This window comes from Artemia sp. Qi Xiang Cuo, chromosome 18, assembly GCF_049724085.1.
Source record: "Artemia sp. Qi Xiang Cuo chromosome 18, ASM4972408v1, whole genome shotgun sequence".
Taxonomy (NCBI): domain Eukaryota; kingdom Metazoa; phylum Arthropoda; class Branchiopoda; order Anostraca; family Artemiidae; genus Artemia; species Artemia sp. Qi Xiang Cuo.
In genome coordinates this window covers 692,738-719,669 of record NC_142811.1, presented here as the reverse complement: position 1 = coordinate 719,669, position 26,932 = coordinate 692,738, and the positions used below count along the sequence as shown (strand labels likewise).

Sequence of the window (26,932 nt, the reverse complement as noted above, 5' to 3'; positions counted from 1 at the left end):
GGTGATCTTTACTTTTAACATTAATAAAAGCGCTCCTATATACCCTAGTATCTTGTATTGATCCTGACAGTCTCTGGTTTACTATAACATCAAGGAGGCACACTTGTGCCTCTATAAAGAGGCGACCCACCACAATGTTAAGCGATTTCAGGTCCTAGAGGTTGCAGAGAGACGGCGGTAATCGTATTTTGTAGCCCAAGCTCAAACTAAGAAACTTGCAAAATTTCATCCTCCTCCGACTTTATCTTCATGGGGTAAACTGGGCCGGAAGTTTCGACCCTCCCACCACAGCCCCCCGTTAACGTTGTCCGATTGGGCTGAAATTTAGAAGTTAAGCTTTCCTAGGGCCCGGAAGCGTATCCTCAAAATTTCATCTCAATCCGATCACTCCTTCCCTGTTTTCAAAAAACCAAATATAGCCACTTAAAATTCATCATTTCTTTTTTTTTTCTTAGCCACGCCAACAGGCCCCCGTTGGCAACGGATCCGGTTGAATGAGGACTCATTCGAAGCAGAATTCGACCTGTTAGGGCCTTTTGATATTTTCAGACCGAAAAAATTATCCCCCGAATTTACATTTACGAAAAACCTTGTTTTCCTATAATAGCCCATGTTAATTTTTCCCACCACAACCCCCTTTTAACGGTGTCTGATTAGGCTGAAATTTAGAGGATAAGCTTTCCTGGGGCCTGGGAGCTTTTCCTCGAAATTTCAGCTCAATCTGATCACTCCTTCCCTGTTTTCCAAAAACCAAATATCAAGTTTTGCTTGCGTCAAAAAGATTCATCACCTCACTAAAAAACAATTTCAATTAAGTCTCTTTAGTGTAGCGGTGAGAGTTCTGGGTGTTAGGCGGAAAACCCGAGTTCGATTCAACGTTGGATCAAATTTTTTATATACTGAATTTAAATTTAAAAAAAAAATTCAGTTTCTTTTTTAAATTATTTGAAAAAAATTATGTTTTCTAAAGAGTTAAAAAAAATGAGTTACAAGGTCGACCCTTAAAACACCCTGTCGAGAAAGAAAAGAATAATACACAATCATCTAACAGTTAGTCAAGCAATAATAAGTAATAAACTGTACAAAAACGTGCAGAAATTATTTGAAAAAAACTACGTTTTCTAAAGAGTTAAAGAGGCTGAGTTACAAGGTCGAACCTTAAAACGTACAGGGATTAGGAGGCACAGTTGGGGGCTGCCGCCCTCAAACCCCCGCTTTCGCAGCCTTTAAATAAAAAAAAAGTTTTTTAAACTGAAAGTAAGGAGCGACATTAAATCTTAAAACGAACAGAAATTATTCCGTATATGAAAGAGGCTGTGCCCTCCTCAACGCCTCGCTCTTTACGCTAAAGTTTGACTTTCTCACAACTCTTTTTTTAAACAATAAAAACTTTAGCGTAAAGAGCGAGGCGTTGAGGAGGGCACAGCCTCTTTCATATACGGAATAATTTCTGTTCGTTTTAAGATTTAATGTCGCTCCTTACTTTCAGTTTAAAAAACTTTTTTTTTATTTAAAGGCTGCGAAAGCGGGGGTTTGGGGGCGGCAGCCCCCCAACTGTGCCTCCTAATCCCTGTACGTTTTAAGGTTCGACCTTGTAACTCAGCCTCTTTAACTCTTTAGAAAACGTAGTTTTTTTCAAATAATAATCAGTAAGGTTTGCTGTCTTACCATCACGTGAATACCATGTTAGCTTATGAGCCATTTTATGACCAAACACCGTATTGGTTATAACTAGATTGTTATACCTACAAAATTGCAAAAGTCAGTATCCATTACTGTTTTCTTTTCCTACACCAAATTTACCTAAGCTGGGATACCATCTATCCTTATTTCTACCAACCTGGGCGTTAAAATCTCCCAGTAATAACATCATATTTCTACCTGGGACCTTGTCTATTTGCTCCTGTAACTGTAAGTAAAATTCATCTGAGTCACTAGTATCTCCATCAGTCGGTTCTACAGGGGCGTATACTACTATAACTGATACCCTGAACTTTCTAGTCATAAAATTAGCAATTAGTATTCTATTACTAATACCGTCCCAGCCTAAACAATACTTAGCAGCTCCCTTATTCATCATCAACCCTACTCCCTATCTATGAACCCCATCCTACCTGCCTGAGTAAAAAAATTCTTTAACACCTAATTTCATGCTTCCTATCCCTGCGATATGAGTTTCTGAAACTCCTAATAAGTCCAGTTAGAGTCTTCTGAATTCGTCAGTCTAAGTGTCGATATGATCGTCATTTTCTAATGTCGTAACATTCCAAGTTCCAATTTTCTTGTTCTTTAAGTCATTGAAATTATTTTCGCCTCAGGAAAAGCAATGATCCCGAATACCAGTGTAGGACGGGGATCACATATCTTCTCAAGTCTACACCGAAATGCTTAAGCCGGCCTAGAACCGGACAGCAAGAAGTCTCTGGGACCTCCATGAATGGGAGCTTTGTCGCAACATGGTTTTCAGCACTTGGCGATGCTCTTCTATCAACAAGAGTCGAAATCCTGCACAGACAATCTCAAGCATATTCCCTCCGACTCATTATGTATTCATGCCTACAAATATTATGTAACTTATTTCTAATCTTAGAGCCACCATATTTAAGACTTATTTATCAAAATATCAGCACTTGGAGCCTTATTATTTTTTAATCCTTTTAGTACTGTCACTAATTCTTCCTCAGAGAACATATCTTCCTTCACATCCTAGGTATCACAAACTTTTTCATATTCCTCTATATCTTTTCCTGCAACTCTATCTCGGTTTAGCAAATTCTCAAAATGTTCTTCCCATCTCTCTTTAACTCTTTCCTTATGACAAATTGTAGCACCGTTCCTATCTTTAACTTGGACATGTCAGGATTGAATCCCCTTTCTCAGTTTACTAACGTACCAGTAGAATAATTTACTACCATTTCGTCTAGCTGCATATTTCAGATCCTCCGCGATTTTATCCATGGCCTCCACTTCACACCTCCGTAGTTCATATTTTAATGCTTTCTCCACTTTCTTTACATTTTTTTTGTTTTTATATGATCGATCACTCAGATAATTCTTGTACATGTCCTTTCTCCTTTCTATTAAACATAAAGCCTTTTTACTAATATTCTTAGCTGCAGTTCTAGCTTTCTTCCCTAAGACACCTTCAGCAATTTCACAAATTATTTTTCTAAAATTATTCCAACCATCTTCCACATTGTCAAATTTTAAACTCTCAAGTTTAGTAGTCAACTGTTCCTCGAAAGTTTCTTTCAAATTCTCGTCCTGGAGTCTACCAACATCATAGCTTCCCGGGAGGGAGTTACCTTTTTAAAATTTCAGCTTTAAATTAACCCTACATGGTGATCTTTGATCCTCATTGCCTACTAGATGGTGATCTTTACTTTTATCATCAATAATGGCACTCCTATATACCCTAGTATTTTGTATTGATACTACCAGTCTTCGGTTTACTATAACATAATCATTAAGGTTTGTTGTCTTACCTCACGTGCATACCATGTTAACTTATGAGCCATTTTATGACCAAACACGTACTGGTTATAACTAAATTGTTATACCTACAAAATAGCAAAAGTCTGTATCCATTACTGTTTTCTTTTCCTACACCAAATTTGCCTAAGCTAGGATACCATCTATCCCTGTTTCTACCGACCTGGGCCTTAAATCTCCTAATAAAAACACCATATTTCTACCTGGGACCCTGTCTATTTGCTCCTGAGACTGTAAGTAAAATTCATCTACGTCACTAGTATCTCCATCAGTCGGTTCAACAGGGACATGTACTACTATAACTGATACCCTGAACTTTTTAGTCATAAAATGAGCAATTAGTATTCTATTATTAATACCTTCCCAGCTTAAACAAGACTTAGCAGCTTCCTTATTCATCATGAACCCTACTCCCTGTCTATGTACCCCATCCTTCCTGCCTAAGTAAACAAATTCTATATCACCTAATTTCATGCTTAAAACCCCTGGGATATGAGTTTCTGAAACTCCTAATAAGTCCAGTTCAAATTATCTGAATTCATCAGTCAAATAGTCAATTCAAATTCAAAGTCAATTTATTTTTTTAATGCCGTAACATTCCATGTTTCTAATTTTCATGTTTTCAAATCATTGAAATTATTTTGGCCTCAGGAAAAGCTCGCGGATAACACTCCAGGACGGGAAACTCATATCTTCTCAAGTCTACAGCGAAGTGCTTAAGCTGGCTTAGAGACGGACAGTAAGAAATCCCAGGGACCTCCAGTATGAATGGAGGCTTTGTGCAATCCTGGGCAATCAAATTATTCAATGAGGCTTCTTTTAAGCTGATTTTTAGTGTTTTCCAAGCAGGTATACTTGAATACCTGCATGGGAATTTTAGGGACTGTCCTTTCCGGAACCTTAAAATAAAAATTCTGCTCTGTAAAAAAAAAAAAAAAAAAAAAACATAAAAATAAAACTAAAAATTATTTTAAAAAAAAAATCATGAAATTCGAAAATCTTGATTTTGACACAAAACTAGAAAAGTTAAATGATTTTTCTAAGATATTTGGGAAAGTATGTGTCGGCTTAGTTTTCTGTTGTTTACTCGGATCGGATCAACATGCCCTTTTGCGCAGGGCAGTGTATTAATAATTGTTTATCTTTATTTCTGTTTATTAAATAAACGATTGAATCTTGAACCATGCCAATGTTTGAATTATTTTTCTTATTTATTACTTAGTTATTTTACTTTTATTTAATTTTTTTAATATTATTTAATTTTTTATTTATTTCTCAATTATTTTACTTAGTTTTAACTAGTTGGTTTTACTTATTTATTTTCATACTTCAGCGTTGCAACATATTTTTTAAACGACTAAAAGAAAAAATTTTTTAAATCGGAGTTTTTGGGTATAAATAGAGCTAAAACTAGCCGAAAATTGTTCTTACTTTAATGTTCTGGGCATTTTAATAGTTGACATTCTATAATATTACAAACCGTAATATATATGAACAAGATGTAGATACAGCAACAGAAAAAAATGAATCAAATAATCACATATTTTAAGCTTTGAGTTGCTTGGCATGGTGGGCAAAATGGTCGGCAATGAAAGTGGCAATGAAATAATACGAATGATCATAGCCATCTTGGAGCCGATAGACAATTGGCACTTTGGCGGCCACACAAGCTCGGACAAAGTTGTCAGGAAGTAATTGGCCTTGTTCCAAAAATTGGTCACTCTTGCCCTAGAACATACATTTATCAACATTAACTTAATAGTTAAAAGTTCATTGGAATTAAAATTTAACATAGCATTAAATTTAATAACAGGAATATAAAAAAAATATATACAGAAGGAACTGCGGGGAGAACCGTAGGAATTTCATCATTTATGGGGGCAGGGAGACATCCACCACTTGAATAAAGTAGGACTCTGAATTCAAACAGCTTACTCACACTAGTAGAAAAAACGTTTACATGTCAATGCTACTTATTTGGAAAGGGTGGAGGGGATGGGGTCAATATTGGGGTTTATACGCAATATGATTCAAAAATTCAAAAAACCATTTGTTTCATAAAAAAAAATATTAGTTTATCGTATTAGTTATTTCTTATTTAGTTTATAGTAAATATAGTAATTAGTTATTTCATATTTGCTTTACAGTATATTAGTATATAGTAAATATTAATTATTTCATAGAAAAATCTTAGTTTATCGCAAAGGAAAACACGAAGCTTAACACTATAATGTTCCCTTTGTTTTCTCATGAAACCCTAGAAAATCCTAGAACATCGAGATAGGACTCTTTCGAGTGGAAAATCAAAAATGTAATTTTTTGTTTACATCTTGAATAAAATGTTCCCCTTTTATCAATGATAGGGGGTCTGAAACGAAAAAGGAGGGTTGGCCATCCCCCCCTCCATTCAATGTGCAACTTAAATGTAATCATAGCCATATGGTATTTAAACGGCACAGGTGGGGTATTTTTTTTTTTACAAAATTGAATTGGGTTCAAGGTCAGGGTATAATTGTGAGGTATTGAGGATACCTAGACCTACGAAGCTACAAGTGTGATTTATATTAAATTTAAAGAGCGCATTTTTATTTAACAAGTAAAAAATCCCAATGTTCGTGATTACGTCAAATTTATGATTAAAACAATTTTTCGGTGGATTAGTTAAAAAGGCGCAATCTATACTTCAAACACATTTAAAAACTAAATCACAGCTTCATGTACCAGGCCATGTGAAACATTTTTTTAAACGAAAATGTGTATCAAATCTTCTGCCAAATACGTTGCTCAGCTGATGCAGATAGCAATGTCTACTTCTTTTCATGGGTTTCGACACGGAATATCGATTAAAAACAATTCATACCATCAATTATTCGAGAAACGGGCCATTCTAGCCCTATTAAATAAAATTATGAAGAGTAATTTAAGAAAGCAAACATGGTTTTGAAATAATTCGACTATATGTTTAAATATACAAAAAATTCTTATTTTTTGTGGAAAAAACTCACAAGGCTGGTGACGGCAAACTTTTTCAGGCCTTAAAGATAGTCATTAGTAATTTGCATCCATTGCTATACTAGGATATGGCGAAGAGCAGCGCTGGGACATAACCAATTTTGAGCCCGATTTTTGTTCAAATAATTTATGGAAATTAGCCAATTAACCAAATTTGGGACATAACCAATTTGAGTTGGTGATGCTGGTGATTTGGTTGTAAATTTTTGACATTTGTTTTTGATGCTACAGAAGAAAACAAATCAAGCTATTTGAGTTGGTTGACAAGAAGAACATAATGCGTAGACTTGTTTTTTTTTTTGAAGGTTCCATCAGCATTTTTAGGAGAAATATTCGTTCTAGAAACCTTTTATTTCAATTTTTTTTTAAACAGTATAAATAAGCTCAATATGTTGAGCAATTTGTTCTTTTATAGGTAACAAATTCCTGGTAAATTATCTATCAGCATAAGCTGAGAATCTTTTTGATTGGTTTCAAAACTTTTATGGGTGGGCGAGATTTATTTATTATTTTGTAAGAAATTCGTTTTGATGTCCAAATGACATTGAAGAGAGAACAAAACTCACGCTTATTCAATAAGTTATTGTAATTATTTGCAATAAGCTCTGCTGAGCGAAGGCTGAAATTTATTATCACTGTGACTTTTCAAGCAGTGGCGTTATCAGATATAGTCGGACCTCTTTCAAATATTGAGCAGGAATAAAACCGAGGATTCGACTAAGAAAAAAGAAAAGAAAAAAACACCAACACGGGATACACAACAATCTTTAATAACAACTTAATCGCATCAGTCTGCGCTGACTATGATAATCACTAAGATGAAACCTTTTTAATCCGGTTTTAATCCCCTTTTTAATCCGGTATCCCCACCGGAATTCACACGGCGACGTCAACACGTCGTTCTTGCATGAAAAAATTTATTTCCAGAACTTAGCTTAAGATCTTTATTTACAGTTTAGAATCTAAAGGATATATTAACGCTTTCTATATAGTTTCATCCTGATACAACAGCTTATTCCTATAGAATTTTTAAAACACAACAGGGATGTGTTTTTGGATTTTTCAGAACTTTTGAGAATTATTCATTTTAGAATAGTGCTGTTTTGTTTTTTGAAAGTTTAGACATTATTAGGTACTTGTCTGATATAGCGCCGACAACTAAAGAAGTGAAGTTAGGTTAATCCAAATGAAGTATACGTAAGTGTGATAAAAATTTAATACTTTAAAAACAAATTTGGGCTATATATTTGCACGTTAGGGTGGGGGGGGGGAAGTATAGCGGGTCTGCATGTTAAATGTGTTAGGTAAGATAAGATAAGATATTTATTTCAAAAAATGGCTATCACAAGCCCCGAAGGGCCGAATTCGCATTTCGGGGTCATATAATAAAAAAAAGACATAAATAGCACAACAACTAAAAAACTGGCTAAACAATGCCAAAAACAACAATACAAATTCTACAAATTATGAAATAAGAACTGTTTTCTAACTTCATACTGTCCAAATAATTTACCCCCCTCCCCCCATTGTGCAAATCTATAGCCCAAATTATATATTTTCCATATATTCTGTTGCTTCTCTTTGTCTTGTCTCACGCTAAGATGAAAGAAACTAACGAAAGAAACCAGTTCTACAATGCGTCAATAGATGAACAACTTGAGTGGTCGGCGCTATAACAGACAAGTATCCATTATTATTATAATTGGAACTTGGAGCAGGCCCAGGCGTTTGCAACCTAACCTGGCATCTGAGATTCAATGTTTCGTCAGAATTTGTTTAACCACTCCGAATGTTAATCAGGCCAAACCAGGCCGAACCGTGTTAATCACGGCCGAATATTATTATAAGGAAAATTTATGTTCTCTAAGTTTGATTTGAATTGCTTATAACTGGTGTAGGTTCGATATGTCAGCTTCAGCTTTATTGATCAAGATTCTTACCTGATCAACTAGAATCTCAATTGGAGGTCCATTATAACTTTTAACAAGTTCTGTTGCATCCCAGTTCTTCCACTGTTCCTTATCATTTTCACCAAAGTAGCCACTAAAGGCTTTCTGCCCCCAAGGGCAATTTATTGGGTTTGCAATGGGGGCAAATGCAGATACCGTTTTGTAAAGACCTGGATTCTTTAAAGCACAAATCAGAGCACCATGACCTCCCATACTGAAACGAAAAAAAGTGAAATAAAAAAGCACCATGACCTCCCATACTGAAATGAAATGAAAATCCCATACTGAAATGAAATGAAAAAATGAAGAAGTGACTAATTATTCACATTTCCAATATCATACAATAATTTACATAAAATTAGTCAAACTTACGTAAAGAAAAGAAAAAAGTTAATGCAACATCAGTCAAAATTTATCAAACATTAGTCAAACTTAGATAAAGAAAAGAAAAGGAGTAAACGTTAATGAAACATTCAAATTTATGAAAGTCTTGATTTCTGATTACAGATTAAATAAAAAAAACAAGTTTTTTAAACTGAAAGTAAGGAGCGACATTAAAACTTAAAACGAACAGAAATCATTCCGTATATGAAAGGGGCTGTCCCCTCCTCAACGCCTCACTCTTTACGCTAAAGTTTTTTATTGTTTTAAAAAATAAAGTTGTGAGACAGAGTCAAACTTTAGCGTAAAGAGCGAGGCGTTGAGGAGGGGACAGCCCCTTTCATATACGGAATAATTTCTGTTCGTTTTAAGTTTTAATGTCGCTCCTTACTTTCAGTTTAAAAAACTTGTTTTTTTTTATTTAATTTCTGATCGTTTTTTAGTTAATGCAGCTTTTATTTGTATAAAAATTTTACTTTTCTTTTGCTAAATGGATGTCTTTACAAATTAACTTACGTAACTAACTTCTATATTAGTATATTTTTCTTGTGGCAAAAAATACAAAGTTGCAGATTTTTGCACATATGAGCTTGAAACCTATGTAATAGGGTTTTCTGATACGCTGAATCTGACGGTGTGATTGTCATTAAAATTATTTCACTTGTAGGGGATGTTTCCCCCTCTTTAAAAAATCGAGTAAATTTTCTCAGGCTCGTAGCCTTTGATGAGTAATACTAAACTTAATAAAATTTATATATTTAGGATCAGCATTATAAACACATTCTTTTGATACATTTATTGACATCAAAATTGCGTTTTTAAAAGTTTTGATTACTATTGAGCCGTATCGCTTGTTTTTTTATTGTTTTTTTTTATTACGTATATGTTATTACTGATATGAAGGGGTTCTCCCCTTAGTCATTACCACGCTCTTTACGTTAAAAGTTAAAAAAAATTTTGATTCAGAAACCCCTGAGTCACAAAGGCCGTTTAATTAGAATAGATAGCTCTTTTGAAAGCACTAAAAAAAAAACTGTAGCATAAAGAGCGAGGTACTGACTTGGGGGAGAACCCCCTCCCATACGTTATAATTTATGTTCGTTTTAAGTTCTAATATTCCTTCTTACATTTCAGTTGAAAAAACTTGTTTTTTTTATTTAATTTCTGATCGTTTTTTAAATAATGCTTGGAAATCCGGCGCCCCCTTCATAGACATGTCCCTTACCCCAAAGAAACATCCTCAACGGAAATCTTCTTCAGAGTAACCCTCTCCTCTAGGCCCCCCCTCCCGACAAAATCCTTCCTGAAAATGGTTGTATACTTCCCAATAACCAATAAATAATGCTGGCAAGTCTGGCGCACCCTTCATGGCAATTTCCCTTCCCCCATGAAAACTTCCTTCATGAACAGATCCTCCAACATAACCCCCGACCCCCCCTTCCCCCCCACAAAGCCCAAAAAAAACACCAGAAAAAATCAGGAAAATTCCCAAAAACCCAAAAAATAATTTTAAAATGGGTTAATTTAAAAAAATTTATCCCAACCTCAGGGACCTTCGGGGGATTAAGTCATCCTAAAAGACATATTTATCATATTTTCGACCATGCTGAACAAAATGGCTATCTCAAAATTTTGATCGGGTGACTTTGGGAAAAAAATAAGCGTGGGAGGGGGCCTAGTTGCCCTCCATTTTTTTTGGTCACTTAAAAAGGGCACAACAACTTTTAATTTCAGTTCCAATGAGCCCTCCCACGATATTCTAGGACAATTGGGTTGATACGATCACCCCTGGGGAAAAAAAAAGCAAAAAACAAACAAACAAACAAACAAACAAATAAACACGCATCCGGGATCTTTCTTCTGGCAAAAAAATGTAAAATTTCACATTTTTGTGGATAGGAGCTTGAAACCTCTACAGTAGGGTTCTCTGATACGCTGAATATGATGGTGTGATTTTCATTAAGGTCCTATAAATTTCAGGGGGTGTTTCCCCCTTTTTTCGAAAATCAGCCAAATTTTCTCAGGAGCATAACTTTTGATGGGTAGTACTAAACTTGATGAAAATTATATATTTGATATCAGCATCAAAATCTGATTCTTTTGATATATCTATTGGTATCAATAACCCGTTTTCTAGAGTTTCGGTTACCATTGAGCCGGGTCGCTCCTTACTTACAGTTCGTTACCACGAACTGTTTGACTTGTTGCAAGAAATGGTTAAAATTGTAGAAGAGCGGCTCTGCAGAATGAGACATGCTAGAACAGAGAGTAATCCCATAATATATAATCAACAAAACATTGGAAGAGGTAAAATTCTGATTTTATAATATGCAGTAAGTTTAAATAAATCAAATGAACACCTTTCATAAACGCCTTTTTCCTCCATGTTTCAAAATAATTTTTGATAATAAAATTTCAGATTTCAGAGATATTTGCAAATTTTATTTACAAAACTTTCAGAAACAGTGTTTTTCATGTTTGGTCGGTTAAAAATTCTGTGGATTTATAATATTTCTTAAACGTAGCAAATTCTGCCGGTTGTAGCATAGCTGTCTTTCAAATAAAATCAAATTAAATTATATTATCAAACTGATTTATAAAGTAAGGATTTCGCCGTTTTTTATGTTAGTTTTTATATAACCTAGAACTATATAAAGACCATTATGGGAGGGGGGAGGTATGGGGGAAGAATTGTCAAAAACGCCACAAAACTATGAAAATTAAGATAAAATTAGTAATCTGAAAGTGCCTCTTTTTTCGTTCTAGCTTCCTTCTGGAGAACGGCTATTCTAGAACTTTAACCAAATAATGTACTGGGAGGGCATTAAAAATGAGCTTTTACTTCACAATTCTTCGAAAAACTTTGAAAGGGAGACAGGAAGGAAGGGCTAAATAGGAAACGCAGAGAGAGAGAGAGAGAGAGACAGAGAAAGAGAGAGAGAGAGAGAGAGAGAGAGAGAGAGAGAGAGAGAGAGAGAGAGAGAGAGCATATTTCAGTCTAATGCAAAGAAGTGGCAGGGATCTAGCCTCTCGAATTTTTACTGAAAGCATGAACCTTTGGCCCGATTGAATTCTTGCCATGGCAAGAAAGAAAATTTTTACTGGTCCTTGAACCAGAGTCAAAAGAATTTGAGGCGAAGTAGAACTTTATAGTATAATTCAGATAGAATTTTCAGACTCTGTTCAACCACGCTTTCGTCTCTCTGACTGTTACATTTACTTTCGGGTGGGAAGCTCCACTCAAGCAAATAGGCTGCCACCAGTGACAATCTTAAGTTGGATTAGAATCTATCAGAGCCAAATATATGCAACGGTTTCTGCATTTTTCATAGAAAAAGTAGACAAAAACTTTAGAGATGCAAAACAGGAGCATTTTCCCGTAACTCACCGTAACTCAAAAGTATTTCACCGTATTTCACCGTATTTCATTCCCGTATTTCATCGTAACTCAAAAGTACCGCCAACTAGCCATTTCTGTTTGTGATTTCATTTTCAAATTTTTGGACTGGGGCAGAAGAGCGGTATTACAAATGTCCCATAAACTTTGATAGTTCACTCATTACTAAAGAAATTGGGGGTGTCCAAAGTTTCCTTTCTCAATAGAGACGACTGAAAGTTAACCCACAGCTAAAAATTTAACTTTTAAACTAAGAAAGATAAAGTTCCTTTTTAATGCTAATTAATAGTACTTGAAAAGTCGATGAATGTACGTTTCGATAGAATTTTTTGCAAAAAAAAAACCGTCGATGGGATGTATCAATTCAGAAATGTCGAGGGATAAAAACTTCTCTGTTCTGGTAAACACTGAACTGACTGTTCAGAACGAGATAAGGCATGATTTGTTGCAAAAACGACTAAGAGAAAATAAGTGAGCCTTTACTAATTGTTTCAAGCAGAATTATACAAAGATTTTGAATCTGTATGACCAGAGCTGGAGTTTGGTTTTTTCTCAGGGGGGGGGGGGAGTGGCAAATGCAGACTTTTCTGCCCTCACCGCACCATCAATGCTGTAAATATTACAATTTTTGCCCAAAAATATTATAATTTAGGCTTCTTTTGCCCCCCCCCCCCCCGGGCGCTTTCCCCTCTATACACCCTCCCCCTACATCCTGCCCTGTGTATGAGTAGAGGCTCGAAACGAAAAATAAGATTAGAGTTTCTTTTAAAAGTGACAAAAATATTATCAGCAAATAGATTTATTAAAGGCTTCTCACGTTTAAAACAATGCACTTCACACGTTAGTGAAAGTTAACATAAATTGAAATGTAACCTAACAAACTGTAGAATAAATAATAGCAAGTTATAGAGTTAAAGCAATGGTTAAAATAATAGCTACCTGTCATCATACGTGAAAAAGACTGTGACTAAAATAGTCCGAGTGAATAACGTGGAAGGAGGTAAAGGACACACGGGATTACTACCTATAACATCAGGATGACATTCTTGAGCAAATGAATATGGTAATATTCTTGGATTCATTCACGAGGCATAAAGCTGTGCCAGTAGAGGGGGAGGTGCTACTCCCATTGCCCACCCCTGCTGCCACCTACAACTTTTTTTAACACCATATATTGACCCGAGACCCACGTGGGGTATGGTTTTTGTCAGTGAGAATTTTAAAAACAAGAATTTTGTCAAATTTATGTATGTTTTCTTGGATTGTTATGTGTGTGGGTCGATTTATTTGATGTTTTTAATGGATGTTTTATTGTTTTTTTCAGTGAGAATTTGAAAAACAGGAATTTTGTCACATTTATGTATGTTTTCATGGATGGTTATGTGTGTGGGTCGATTTATTTGATTTTTTTAATGGATGTTTAATGGTTTTTGTCAGTGAGAATTTGAAAAACAGGAATTTTGTCACATTTTTGTATGTTTTCTTGGATGGTTATGTGTTTGGGTCGATTTATTTGATGTTTTTCATGGATGTTTAATGGTTTTTGTCAGTGAGAATTTGAAAAACATGAATTTTGTCGCATTTATGGTTGTTTTCATGGATGGATATGTGTGTTGTTCGATTTATTTGATGTTTTTCTCGGATGTCAACATCAAATTATGGATGTTTTATGGTTTTTGTCAGTGAGAATTTGAAAAACATGAATTTTCTCACATTTATGTCTGTTTTCATGGATGTTTAATGGTTTTTGTCAGTGAGAATTTGAAAAACAGGGGACTTTGTCACATTTATGTATGTCAACAGCAATTCATGTCTGTTTTATGGTTTTTGTCAGTGAGAATTTGGAAAAACAGGAATTTGCCAAATGTTATGACTTTCCCGGAAACAGTTAGATCACGTGTTTCCTTCTCAGCCAATCAACGAGTCGGATACATCTCCCTTCTCAGCCACTCAGAGACGTGCTTACATATGATTTTCCCCGTTACATAACAATTCACCCTTGAGATTTCGTATATAACGGACATGCACTGTGATTAAATTATCAGAAAGTATTTTGACGCTGTGTAAACAACAATGGATAAATTTGATGTATATATATATACATATATATATATATATATATATATATATATATATATATATTCCACCGGGCTCCCAAGGGACCAATCAGTCCTCAAGTGCCTCCCAGACCCCCAAAGGACCTCCCTGTGCCCCAAAGGCCCTCCACCGGTCCCCAAATGTACCCCCGGCACCCAAAGGACCACCCGGCACCCCCAAGCCCCCCCCCCACCCCCAAATGCCATCCCCGGCCCCCCAAAGGCCCATCGAGTTCCCAAAAGACCAACAGGGTCCCAAAGGCCCTCCACCGGTCCCCAAATGTCCCCCAGGCTCCCAACTGGCCCCCCGGACCCCCAAAGGCCCTCCCTCGGCACCCAAAGGTCCACCGGGTTCCCAAAGGACCAATCAGTCCTCAAGTGCCCCCCAAACCCCCAAAGGCCCTCCCTGTGCCCCAAAGGCCCTCCACCGGTCTCCAAATGTCCCCCAGGCACCCAAAGGCCCTCCCGGCGCCCCAAAGGCCCACCCAGACCCCCAAATGCCATCTCCGGACTCCAAAGCCCATCCCAGTAGTGTTTGGTTGTGGTTTACCTTGTCACAGTTACATTGTCTTGATATTTCAAAGTTCATTCTGAATTTCTATCGTTGAAATGCAAGAGTTAGAATATTTCAGTAGCGTTCTGTTGTGGTTTACCTTGTCACAGTTACATTTTCTTGATTTTTCAAAGTTCATTCTGAATTTCTTTCGTTGAAAAGCACGTGTTGGAATATTTCAGAAGTGTTTTTTGGTGTTTTACAATGTCACAGTTACATTCTCTAAATTTTTCAAAGTTCATTTTGAATTTCTTTCGTTGAAATGCAAGAGTTGGAATATTTCAGTAGGGTTTGGTTGTGGTTTACCTTGTCACAGTTACATTTTTCTTGATTTTTCAATGTTAATTTTGAATTTCTTTTGTTGAAATGCAAGATTTGGAATATTTCAGTAGCGTTCGGTTATGGTTTACCATGTCAAAGTTACATTTTCTTGATTTTTCAAAGCTCATTTTGAATTTCCTTTGTTGAAATGCAAGAGTTGGAATATTTCAGTAGTGTTTGGTTGTGGTTTACCTTGTCACAGTTACATTTTCTTGATTTTTCAAGGTTCAATTGAATTTCTTTCATTGAAATGCAAGAGTTGGACTATTTCAGTAGTGTTTGGTTGTGGTTTACCTTGTCACAGTTAAATTTTCTTGATTTTTCAAAGTTCATTTTGAATTTCTTTAGTTGAAATGCAATAGTTGGAATATTTCAGTAGTGTTTGGTTGTGGTTTACTTTGTCACAGTTACATTTTCTTGATTTTTAAAAGTTCATTTGAATTATTTTTGTTGAAATGCAATAGTTGGACTATTTCAGTAGCGTTTGGTTGTGGTTTACCTTGTCAAAGTTAAATTTTATTGATTTTTCAAAGTTCATTTTGAATTTCATTTGTTGAAATGCAAGAGTTGGAATATTTCAGTAGTGTTTGGTCGTGGTTTACCTTGTCACAGTTACATTTTCTTGATTTTTCAAAGTTCATTTGAATTTCTTTAATTGAAATGTAAGAGTTGGACTATTTCAGTAGTGTTTGGTTGTGGTTTACCTTGTCACAGTTAAATTTTCAAGATTTTTCAAATTTCATTTTGAATTTATTTCGTTGAAATGCAATAGTTGGAATATATCAGTAGTGTTTTGTTGTGGTTTACCTTGTCACAGTTACATTTTCTTGATTTTTAAAAGTTCATTTTAATTTCTTTTGTTGAAATGCAAGAGTTGGACTATTTCAGTAGAGTTTGGTTGTGGTTTACCTTGTCATAGTTAAATTTTCTTGATTTTTAAAAGTTCATTTTGAATTTCCTTTGTTGAAATTCAAGAGTTGGACTATTTAAGTAGTGTTTGCTTATGGTTTACCTTGTCACAGTTACATTTTACTGATTTTTCAAAGATTATTTTGAATTTCTTTCGTTGAAATGCAAGAGTTGGACTATTTCAGTAGTGTTTGGTTGTGGTTTACCTTGTCACAGTTAGATTTTCATGACTTTTCAAAGTTCATTTTGAATTTCTTTCGTTGAAATGCAAGAGTTGGACTATTTCAGAAGTGTTTACTTATGGTTTACCTTGTCACAGTTACATTTTCTTGATTTTTCAAAGTTCATTTTGAATTTCTTTCATTGAAATGCAAGAGTTGGGATATTTCAGTAGTGTTTGCTTATGGTTTACCTTGTCACAGTTACATCTTCTTGATTTTTCAAAGTTCATTTAGAATTTCTTTCGTTGAAATGCAAGAGTTAGAATATTTCAGTTGTGTTTGGTTATTGTTTAACTTGTAACACTTACATTTTCATGAATTTTCAAAGTTCATTTTGAATTTCTTTCCTTGAAGTGCAAGAGTTGGAATATTTCAGCAGTGTTTTGTTGTGGTTTACCTTGTCACAGTTACATTTTCTTGATTTTTCAAAGTTCATTTTGAATTTCTTTCGTTGAAATGCAATAGTTGGAATATTTCAGTAGTGTTTTGTCGTGGTTTACCTTGTCACAGTTACATTTTCTTGATTTTTCAAAGTTCATTTTGAATTTCTTTTGTTGAAATGCAAGAGTTGGAATATTTCAGTAGCGTTCGGTTGCGGTTTACCTTGTCACAGTTACATTTTCTTGATTTTTCAAAGTTCATTTTGAATTTCCTTTGTTGAAATGCAATAGTTTGAATATTTCAGAAGTGTTTGGTTGTGGTTTACCTTGTCACAGTTACATTTTCTTGATTTTTAAAGGTTCATTTGAATTTCTTTAGTTGAAATGCAAGAGTTGGACTATTTCAGTAGTGTTTGGTTGTGGTTTACCTTGTAACAGTTAAATTTTCATGATTTTTCAAAGTTCATTTTGAATTTCTTTCGTTGAAATGCAATAGTTTGAATATTTCAGTAGAGTTTGGTTGTGGTTTAACTTGTCACAGTTACATTTTCTTGATTTTTCAAAGTTCATTTGAATTTCTTTCGTTGAAATGCAAGAGTTGGAATATTTCAGTAGCGTTCGGTTGTGGTTTACCTTGTCACAATTACCTTTTCTTGATTTTTCAAAGTTCATTTTGAATTTCTTTCGTTGAAAAGCAAGAGTTGGAATATCTCAGTAGTGTTTGGCTGTGGTTTACCTTGTCACAGCTACATTTTCTTGATTTTTCAAAGTTCATTTGAATTTCTTTCATTGAAATGCAAGAGTTGGAATATTTCAGAAGTGTTTGGTCGTGGTTTGCCTTGTCACAGTTAAATTTTCATTATTTTTCAAAGTTCATTTTGAATTTCTTTCGTTGAAATGCAAGAGTTTGACTATTTCAGTAGTGTTTGCATATGGTTTACCTTTGTCACAGTTACATTTTCATGATTTTTCAAAGCTCATTTTGAATTTCTTTCTTTGAAAAGCAAGAGTTGGACAATTTAAGTAGTGTTTGATTATGGTTTACCTTGTCACATTTACATTTTCATGATTTTTCAAAGTTCATTTGAATATCTTTCGTTGAAATGCAAGAGTTGGAATATTTCAGTAGTGTTTAGTTATGGTTTACCTTGTCACAGTTACATTTTCTTGATTTTTCAAAGTTCATTTCGAATTTCTTTCGTTGAAAAGCAAGAGTTGGACTATTTCAGTAGTGTTTGGTTATGGTTTACCTTGTCACAGTTACATTTTCTTGATTTTTCAAAAGTTCATTTCGAATTTATTTCTTTGAAGTGCAAGAGTTGGACTATTTCAGTAGTGTTTGGTTATGGTTTACCTTGTCACAGTTACATTTTCTTGATTTTTCAAAGTTCATTTTGAATTTCTTTCGTTGAAATGCAAGAGTTGGACTATTTCAGTAGTGTTTGGTTGTTGATTAACTGGTCACAGTTACATTTTCCTTATTGTTAAAATTTCATTTCGAATTTCTGTCGTTGAAAAGCAAGAGTTGGAATATTTCACTAGTGTTTGCTTGTGGTTTACCATGTCAACGTAATTTTTTAATTATAATTCAATTTTAAGTTTTAATTGATGTCTTTTAAATGAAAGAGTTTGACTATTTGAGTAGTGTTGTTGTATGTATTAACTTTTCACACTTACATTTTCTTGATTTTCCAAAGTTCATTTTGAATTTCTTTCGTTGAAATGCAAGAGTTGAAATTTTTCAGTAGTGTTTGCTTGTTTTTTACCTTGTAAGAGATGCATTTTAATGATTTTTTCAAATTTCATTTTGAATTTATTTAGTTGAAATGCAAGAGTTTTAATATTTCAGTATTGTTTGTTTTTGGTTTACCTTGTCACAGTTACATTTTCTTGATTTTTCAAATTTCATTTTGAATTTCTTTCGTTGAAATGCAAGAGTTGGAATATTTCACTAGTGTTTGGTTGTGGTTTACCTTGTCACAATTACATTTTCTTGATTTTTCAAAGTTCATTTTGAATTTCTTTCGTTGAAATGCAAGAGTTGGACTATTTCACTAGTGTTTGGTTGTGGTTTACCATGTCACAATTACATTTTCTTGATTTTTCAAAGTTCATTTTTCAATTTCTTTCGTTGAAAAGCAAGAGTTGGAATATTTCAGTAGTGTTTGATAGTGGTTTACCTTGTCAGAGTTACATATTCTTGATTTTTCAAAGTTCATTCTGAATTTCTTTCGTTGAAATGCAAGAGTTGGAATATTTCAGTAGAGTTTGGTTGTTTTTTAACTTTTCAAAGTTACATTTTATTGATTTTACAAAGTTCATTTTGAATTTCTTTCATTGAAATGCAAGAGTTGGAATATTTCAGTCGGGGTTTGTTGTTGTTTAAGTTGTCACAGTTACATCTTCTTGATTTTTAAATGTTAATTTTTAATTTATTTAGTTTAAATGCTAGAGTTGGAATATTTCAGGAGTGTGTGTTTGTGGTTTAACTTGTCAAAGTTACATTTTCTTGATTTTTAAAATTTCATTTTTAATTTCTTTCGTTGAAAGCAAGAGTTGGAATATTTCAGTAGTGTTTACTTGTGGTTTAAATTGTCACAGTTAAATTTTCTTGATTTTTTCAAATTTCATTTGAATTTATTTAGTTTAAATGCAATAGTTTGATTAATTAAGAAGTGTCTGGTTATGTTTTACCATGTCAAAGTTAAATTTTCTTGATTTTTTAAAAGTTCATTTTTAATTTCTTTCTTTGAAATTAAAGATTTGTATTTTTTCAGAAGTGTCTGGTTTTATTTTAACGTGTCACAGTTAAATTATATTTATTTTTCAAATATCATTTTGAATTTCTTTCTTTGAAATGAAAGAGTTGTATTATTTCAGAAGTGTTTGGTCGTGTTTTAACATGTCACACTTAAATTTTCTTGATTTTTCAAAGATCATTTTGTATTTATTTCCTTGAAATGCAACTATTTCAATAGTGTTTGATCGTTGTTTACATTGTCACAGTTACATTTTCTTGATTTTTCAAAGCTTATTTTGAATTTCTTTCTTTGAAATGAACGAGTTGTAATATTTCAGTAGTGTTTGCTTATGGTATAACTTGTCAAAGTTACATTTTATTGATTTTTCAAAGATAATTTGAATTTCTTTCGTTTAAAAGCAGGAGATGGAATATTTCAGTAGTGTTTGGTTTTGGTTTACCTTGTCAAAGTTACATTTTATTGATTTTTCAAAGTTCATTTTTAATTTATTTCGTTGAATTGCAAGAGTTGTAATATTTAAGTCGTGTTTGGTTATGGTTTACCTTGTCACAGTTACATTTTCTAGATTTTTAAAAATAATGTTGAATTTATATAGTTTAAATGTAAGAGTTGGAATATTTAAGTAGTGTTAGGTTGTCGTTTAACATGTCACATTTCCATTTTATTGATTTTTCAAACTTAATTTTGAATTTCTTTCTTTTAAATGCAAGAGTTGGAATATTTCAGTAGTGTTTGTTTGTGGTTTACCTTGCCACAGTTACATGTTCTTGATTTTTCAAAGTTCATTTTGAATTTCTTTCGTTGAAATGCAAGAGTTGGAATATTTCACTAGTGTATGGTTGTGGTTTACCTTGTCACATGTACACACATGTATACACATGTACACACATGTGCTTATCATGAGTGCTCATGATAAGTTAACCTAACCTTTTCCGGTGATTATGGTTAGGTTAGACTAGATTCAGTTAGGTTAGATTAGACTAGGTTAGGTTAGCCTACGTACGCTTCACTTAGGTTAGCTTAGGTTAGGTGAGAGACATGCGAAAAGTTAGGTGTATGAGTAGGTTAGGTTAGGTTAGATTAGGCTAGGTTAGGTTAAGTTAGGTTAGGCTAGGTTAGCCTACGTACGCGCACGTACGTAGGCTAACCTAGCCTAACCTAACTTAACCTAACCTAGCCTAATCTAACCTAACCTAACCTAATCATACACCTAACTTTTCGCATGTCTCTCACCTAACCTAAGCTAACCTAAGTGAAGCGTACGTAGGCTAACCTAACCTAGTCTAATCTAACCTAACTGAATCTAGTCTAACCTAACCATACTCACCGGAAAAGGTTAGGTTAACTTATCATGAGCACTCATGATAAGCACATGTGTGTACATGTGTATACATGTGTGTACATGTGATAAGGTAAACCACAACCATACACTAGTGAAATACTCCAACTCTTGCATTTCAACGAAAGAAATTCAAAATGAACTGTTAAAAATCAAGAAAATGTAACTGTGACAAGGTAAACCAAAACCAAACACTACTGAAATATTCCAACTCTTGCAATTCATAGAAATAAATTCTAAAAGAAATTTTAAAATTCGATAACCTTTACATGTGACAAGTAAAAACACGAAAAAAAACTCCAGAAATAATCCAACTCATGCTTTTCAACGATAGAAATTCAACATGAACTTTGAAAAATCAAGAAAATGTATACTTGAACATGTAAAACATCAAAAACAACGGCTTAATGTTAACAACAAGTTCATTTAAACATAAGAAAATCAATATGCACTATGAAATATCAAGAAAATATAACCGTGAAACTTGAAAAAATCACAAAAAACACCAGACATATTCAAAAACCTGATTTTCCACGAAGGACATTCAAATGAGCTTTGAATAATAAAGAAAATGTAACTTTGACACTGTAAACCACAACCAAACATTACTGAAATATTCCAACTATTGCTTTTCAACGAAAGAAATTCAAAATAGGCAGTTAAAAATCATGAAAATTTAAGTGTGACAAGGGAAACCACAACCAAACGCAACTGAAATAGTTCCAACTCTTGCATTTCAACGAAAGAAATTCAAAATGAGCTTTGAAAAATCAAGAAAATGTAACTGTGACAAGGTAAACCACGACCAAACACTACTGAAATATTCCAACTCTTGCATTTCAATGAAAGAAATTCAAAATGAACTTTGAAAAATCAAGAAAATGTAACTGTGACAAGGTAAATCACAACCAAACACTTCTGAAATAATCCAACTCTTGCATTTCAACGAAAGAAATTCAAAATCAACATTTAAAAATCAAGAAAATTTATGTATGAAATTTTAAACGAAAACAAAACACTTCTGAAATATATCAACTCTTGAATTTCAACGAAAGAAATTCAAATTAAATTTGAAAAAATCATGAAAATTTAACTGTGGCAAGTTAAACCAAAAGTAAACATTACTGAAATATTCAAACTCTTGCATTTCAACGAAAGAAATTCAAAATTAACATTTAAAAATCAAGAAAATGTAACTGTGACAAGTTAAACCACAACAAGACACTACTGAAATATTCCAACTCTTGCATTTCAAGGAAATAAATTCTAAATTAACATTGAAAAATTAATATAATGTAACTTAGACAATTTAAACCACGATCAAACGCGAGTTAACTATTCCAAATCTTTCATTCCAACTTAAGAAATTAAAAATAAACATTAAAAAATCAAGGAATTGAATCTTTGGCGAGTTAAACCATAACCAAACGCTACTGAAATATTCCAACTCTTGCATTTCAACGAAAGAAATTCAAAATAAACTTTGAAAAATCAAGAAATGTAACTGTGACAAGGTAAACCACAAGCGAACACTACTGAAATATTCCAACTCTTGCTTTTCAACGAAAGAAATTCAAAAATGAACTTTGAAAAATCAAGAAAATGTAATTGTGACAAGGTAAACCACAACCAAACACTAGTGAAATTGTCCAACTCTTGCATTTCAACGAAAGAAATTCAAAATGAACTTTGAAAAATCAAGAAAATGTAAATGTGACAAGGTAAACCACAACCAAACACTACTGAAATATTCCAACTCTTTCATTTAAATGAAAGAACTTTATTATGAAAATATAATAAAAATGAAAATGTAACTTTTTCTAGTTAAAGATCTAAATAACCCTACATAAATAGTACAAATATTACATTTCAACAACCAAAATTAAAAAAGGAATATGAAAAAATAGAGAAAATGTAACACTGTAAAGTTAAACCACAACCAAACGCTACTGAAATATTCCAACTCTTGCATTTCAACGAAAGAAATTCAAAATGAACTTTGAAAAATCAAGAAAATGTAACTGTGACAAGGTAAACCATAACCAAACACTACTGAAATATTCCAACTCTTGCATTTCAACGAAAGCAATTCAAAATTAAAAATCAAGAAAATGTAACTGTGACAATGTAAACCATATCCAAACACTAGTGAAATAGTCGATCTCTTGCTTTTCAACTAAAGAAATTCGAACTTAACTTAGAACAATCAGGAACTATTAAATGTGAAAAGGTCAACAATAACCAGACACTACTGAAATAGTCCAACTTTTGAATTTCAACGAAATAAATTCAAAATGAACTTTGAAAAATCAGGAAATGTAACTGTGACAAGGTAAACCATAACAAAACATTACTGAAATAGTCCAACTCTTGCACTACAACGAAAGAAATTCAAAATGAACTTTGAATAATCAAGAAAATTTAACTGTGACAAGGTAAACCATAACCAAACACCACTGAAATAGTCCAACTCTTTCTTTTCAAAGAAATAAATTTGAAATGAAATTTGAAAAATGAAGAAAATGTAACTGTGACAAGTTAAACCATAACTAAACACTACTGATATATTCAAACTCTTGCATTTCAACTAAATATATTAAAATGAACTTTGAAAAATCAAGAAAATATAAATTTGACAAGGTAAACCATAAGCAAACACTACTGAGATATTCAAACTCTTGCTTTTCAACGAAAGAAATTCAAAATGATCTTTGAAAAATAATGAAAATGTAACTGTGACAAAGGTAAACCAAAAGCAAACACAACTGAAATATTACAACTCTTTCATTTCAACTAAATAAATTCAAAATGAACTTTGAAAAATAATGATAATTTAACTGTGATAAGGTAAACCACGACCAAACACTTATGAAATATTCCATCTCTTGCATTTCAATGAAAGAAATTCAAATGAACTTTGAAAAATCAAGAAAATGTAACTGTGACAAGGTAAAACACAGCCAAACACTACTGAAATATTCCAACTCTTGCTTTTCAACGAAAGAAATTCAAAATGAACTTTGAAAAATCAAGAAAATGTAATTGTGACAAGGTAAACCACAACCGAACGCTACTGAAATATTCCAACACTTGCATTTCAACAAAATATATTCAAATGAACTTTGAAAAATCAAGAAAATGTAACTGTGACAAGTTAAACCACAACCGAACGCTACTGAAATATTCCAACTATTGCATTTCAACGAAAGAAATTCAAAATGAACTTTGAGAAATCAAGAAAATGTAACTATGACAAGGTAAACCACAACCAAACACTACTGAAATATTCCAAGTCTTCCATTTCAACGAAATAAATTAAAATGAACATTGAAAAATCAAGAAAATTTAACTGTGACAAGGTGAACCACAACCAACCACTACTGAAATAGTCCAACTCTTGCATTTCAACATAGGAAATTAAAAATGAACTTTGAAAAATCAAGAAAATTTAACTGTGACAAGGTAAACCGTAACCGAACTCTACTGAGATATTCGAACTCTTGCATTTCAACACAAGAAATTAAAAATGAACTATGGAGAATCAAGAGAATGTAACTTTGATAAGTTAAACCATGACAAAACACTACTGAAATATTCCAACTCTTGCAATTCAACGGAAGAAATTCAAACTGAACTTTGAAAAATCATGAAAATTTAACTTTGACAAGGTAATCAGTGACCAAACATTCCTGAAATATTCCAACTCTTGCATTTCAACGATAGAAATTCAAATGAGCATTCAAAATGCGGTAAAATGTAACTGGTACATATTATACCAGAACCGAACACCACTGAACTTTTCTAACTTTTTCTCTTCAATGAAAGAAATTTGAAATGGCCTTTGAAAAATCATTAATATTTAACTGTGACAATGTGAACCATAAGCAAGCACTACTGAAATATTCCAACTCTTGCATTTCAACGAAAGAAATTCAAAATGAACTTTGAAAAATCAAGAAAAAGTAACTGTGACAAGGTAAACCATAAGTAAACACTACTGAAATATTCCAACTCTTGCATTTCAACGAAAGAAATTCAAAATGAACTTTGAAAAATCATGAAAATGTAACTGTGACAAGGTAAACCACAACCAAACACTACTGAAATAGTCCAACTCTTGCATTTCAACGAAAGAAATTCAAAATGAGCTTTGAAAAATCATGAAAATGTAACTGTGACAAGGTAAACCATAAGCAAACACTACTGAAATAGTCCAACTCTTGCTTTTCAACAAAGGAAATTCAAAATGAACTTTGAAAAATCAAGAAAATGTAACTATGACAAGGTAAACCACAACCAAACGCTACTGAAATAGTCCAACTCTTGCATTTCAACAAAAGAAATTAAAATGAACTTTGAAAAATAAAGAAAATTTAACTTTGACAAGGTAAACCACAACCAAACACTACTGAAATATTCCAACTCTTGCATTTCAATGAAAGAAATTCAAAATTAGCTTTGAAAAATCAAGAAAATTTAACTTTGGCAATTTACATCATCCCAACCAACATCTTACAGAGTTAAACTAGTGCATTACACCGACTTAAATTCGAATTTAACCTTGATAAATCAAGAAATGTAAAATTTGAAAGGTAATCAAAGAGCCAACACAAATGAAATAGTAAATAGAATGCTGTTCAAACACGGACCTTCCAACTGAGCTTTGAAAAATCAAGAAAATGTAACTTTGACAAGGTAAACCACAACCTAACTCTACTGAAATAGTCCAACTCTTGCATTTCAACAAAAGAAATTCAAATGAACTTTGAAAAATCAAGAAAATGTAACTGTGACAAAGTAAACCACAACCAAACACTACTGAAATATTCCAACTATTGCATTTCAACGAAAGAAATTCAAAATGAACTTTGAAAAATCAAGAAAATTTAACTGTGACAAGGTAAACCACAACCAAACACTACTGAAATAGTCCAACTCTTGCATTTCAATGAAAGAAATTCAATTGAACCTTGAAAAATCAAGAAAATGTAACTGTGACAAGGTAAACCACAACCAAACACTACTGAAATATTCCAACTCTTGCATTTCAACAAATGAAATTCAAAATGAGCTTTTAAAAATCAAGAAAATGTAACTTTGATATGGTAAACCACAACCGAATTCTAATGAAATATTCCAACTCTTGCATTTCAACAAAAGAAATTCAGAATGAACTTTGAAAAATCAAGAAAAATGTAACTGTGACAAGGTAAACCACGACAATACCCTACTGAAATATTCCAACTCTTGCATTTCAACGAAAGAAATTCAAAATGAACTTTGAAAAATTAAGAAAATATAACTGTGACAAGGTAAACCACAACCAAACACTTCTGAAATATTCCAACACTTGCATTTCAATGAATGAAATTCAGAATGAACTTTGAAAAATCAAGAAAATGTAACTGTGACAAGGTAAACCACAACCGAACGCTACTGAAATATTCCAACTCTTGCATTTCAACGAAAGAAATTCAGAATGAACTTTGAAAAATCAAGAAAATGTAACTGTGACAAGGTAAACCACAACCAAACACTACTGGGATGGGCTTTGGAGTCCGGAGATGGCATTTGGGGGTCTGGGTGGGCCTTTGGGGTGCCCGGAGGTCCTTGGGGGGCCTGGGGGACATTTGGAGACCGGTGGTGGGCCTTTGGGGCACCGGGTGGGCCTTTGGGGGTTTGGGGGGCACTTGAGGACTGATTGGTCCTTTGGGAACCCGGTGGACCTTTGGGTGCCGAGGGAGGGCCTTTGGGGGTCCGGGGGGCCAGTTGGGAGCCTGGGGGACATTTGGGGACCGGTGGAGGGCCTTTGGGACCCTTTTGGTCTTTTGGGAACTCGATGGGCCTTTGGGGGCCCGGGGATGGCATTTGGGGGTCTGGGTGGGCCTTTGGGGCGCCGGGAGGGCCTTTGGGTGCCTGGTGGAGATTTGAGGACCGGTGGAGGGCCTTTGGGGCACAGGGAGGGCCTTTGGGGGTCTGGGGGGCACTTGAGGACCGATTGGTCCTTTGGGAGCCCGGTGGAATATATATATATATATATATATATATATATATATATATATATGTATATATATATACATCAAATTTATCCATTGTTGTTTACACAGCGTCAAAATACTT

General features: G+C 33.7%; 1 protein-coding gene across 1 annotated transcript in view; it reads right to left on the bottom strand.

Annotated features, from left to right (window-relative positions):
- Positions 1–4,911: 4,911 nt before the first annotated feature.
- The window catches only part of LOC148941102 (S-formylglutathione hydrolase), a 70,016-nt gene continuing 47,995 nt past the window's right edge, over positions 4,912–26,932 (bottom strand). The window contains exons 4-5 of the mRNA XM_089104648.1: positions 8,445–8,667; positions 4,912–5,220 (exon numbers count right to left, since the gene is read on the bottom strand). Of these exons, the coding sequence (XP_088960774.1) occupies positions 5,038–5,220; positions 8,445–8,667 (406 nt within the window). The 3' untranslated portion in view covers positions 4,912–5,037. The remainder of the gene's footprint in view (positions 5,221–8,444; positions 8,668–26,932) is intronic.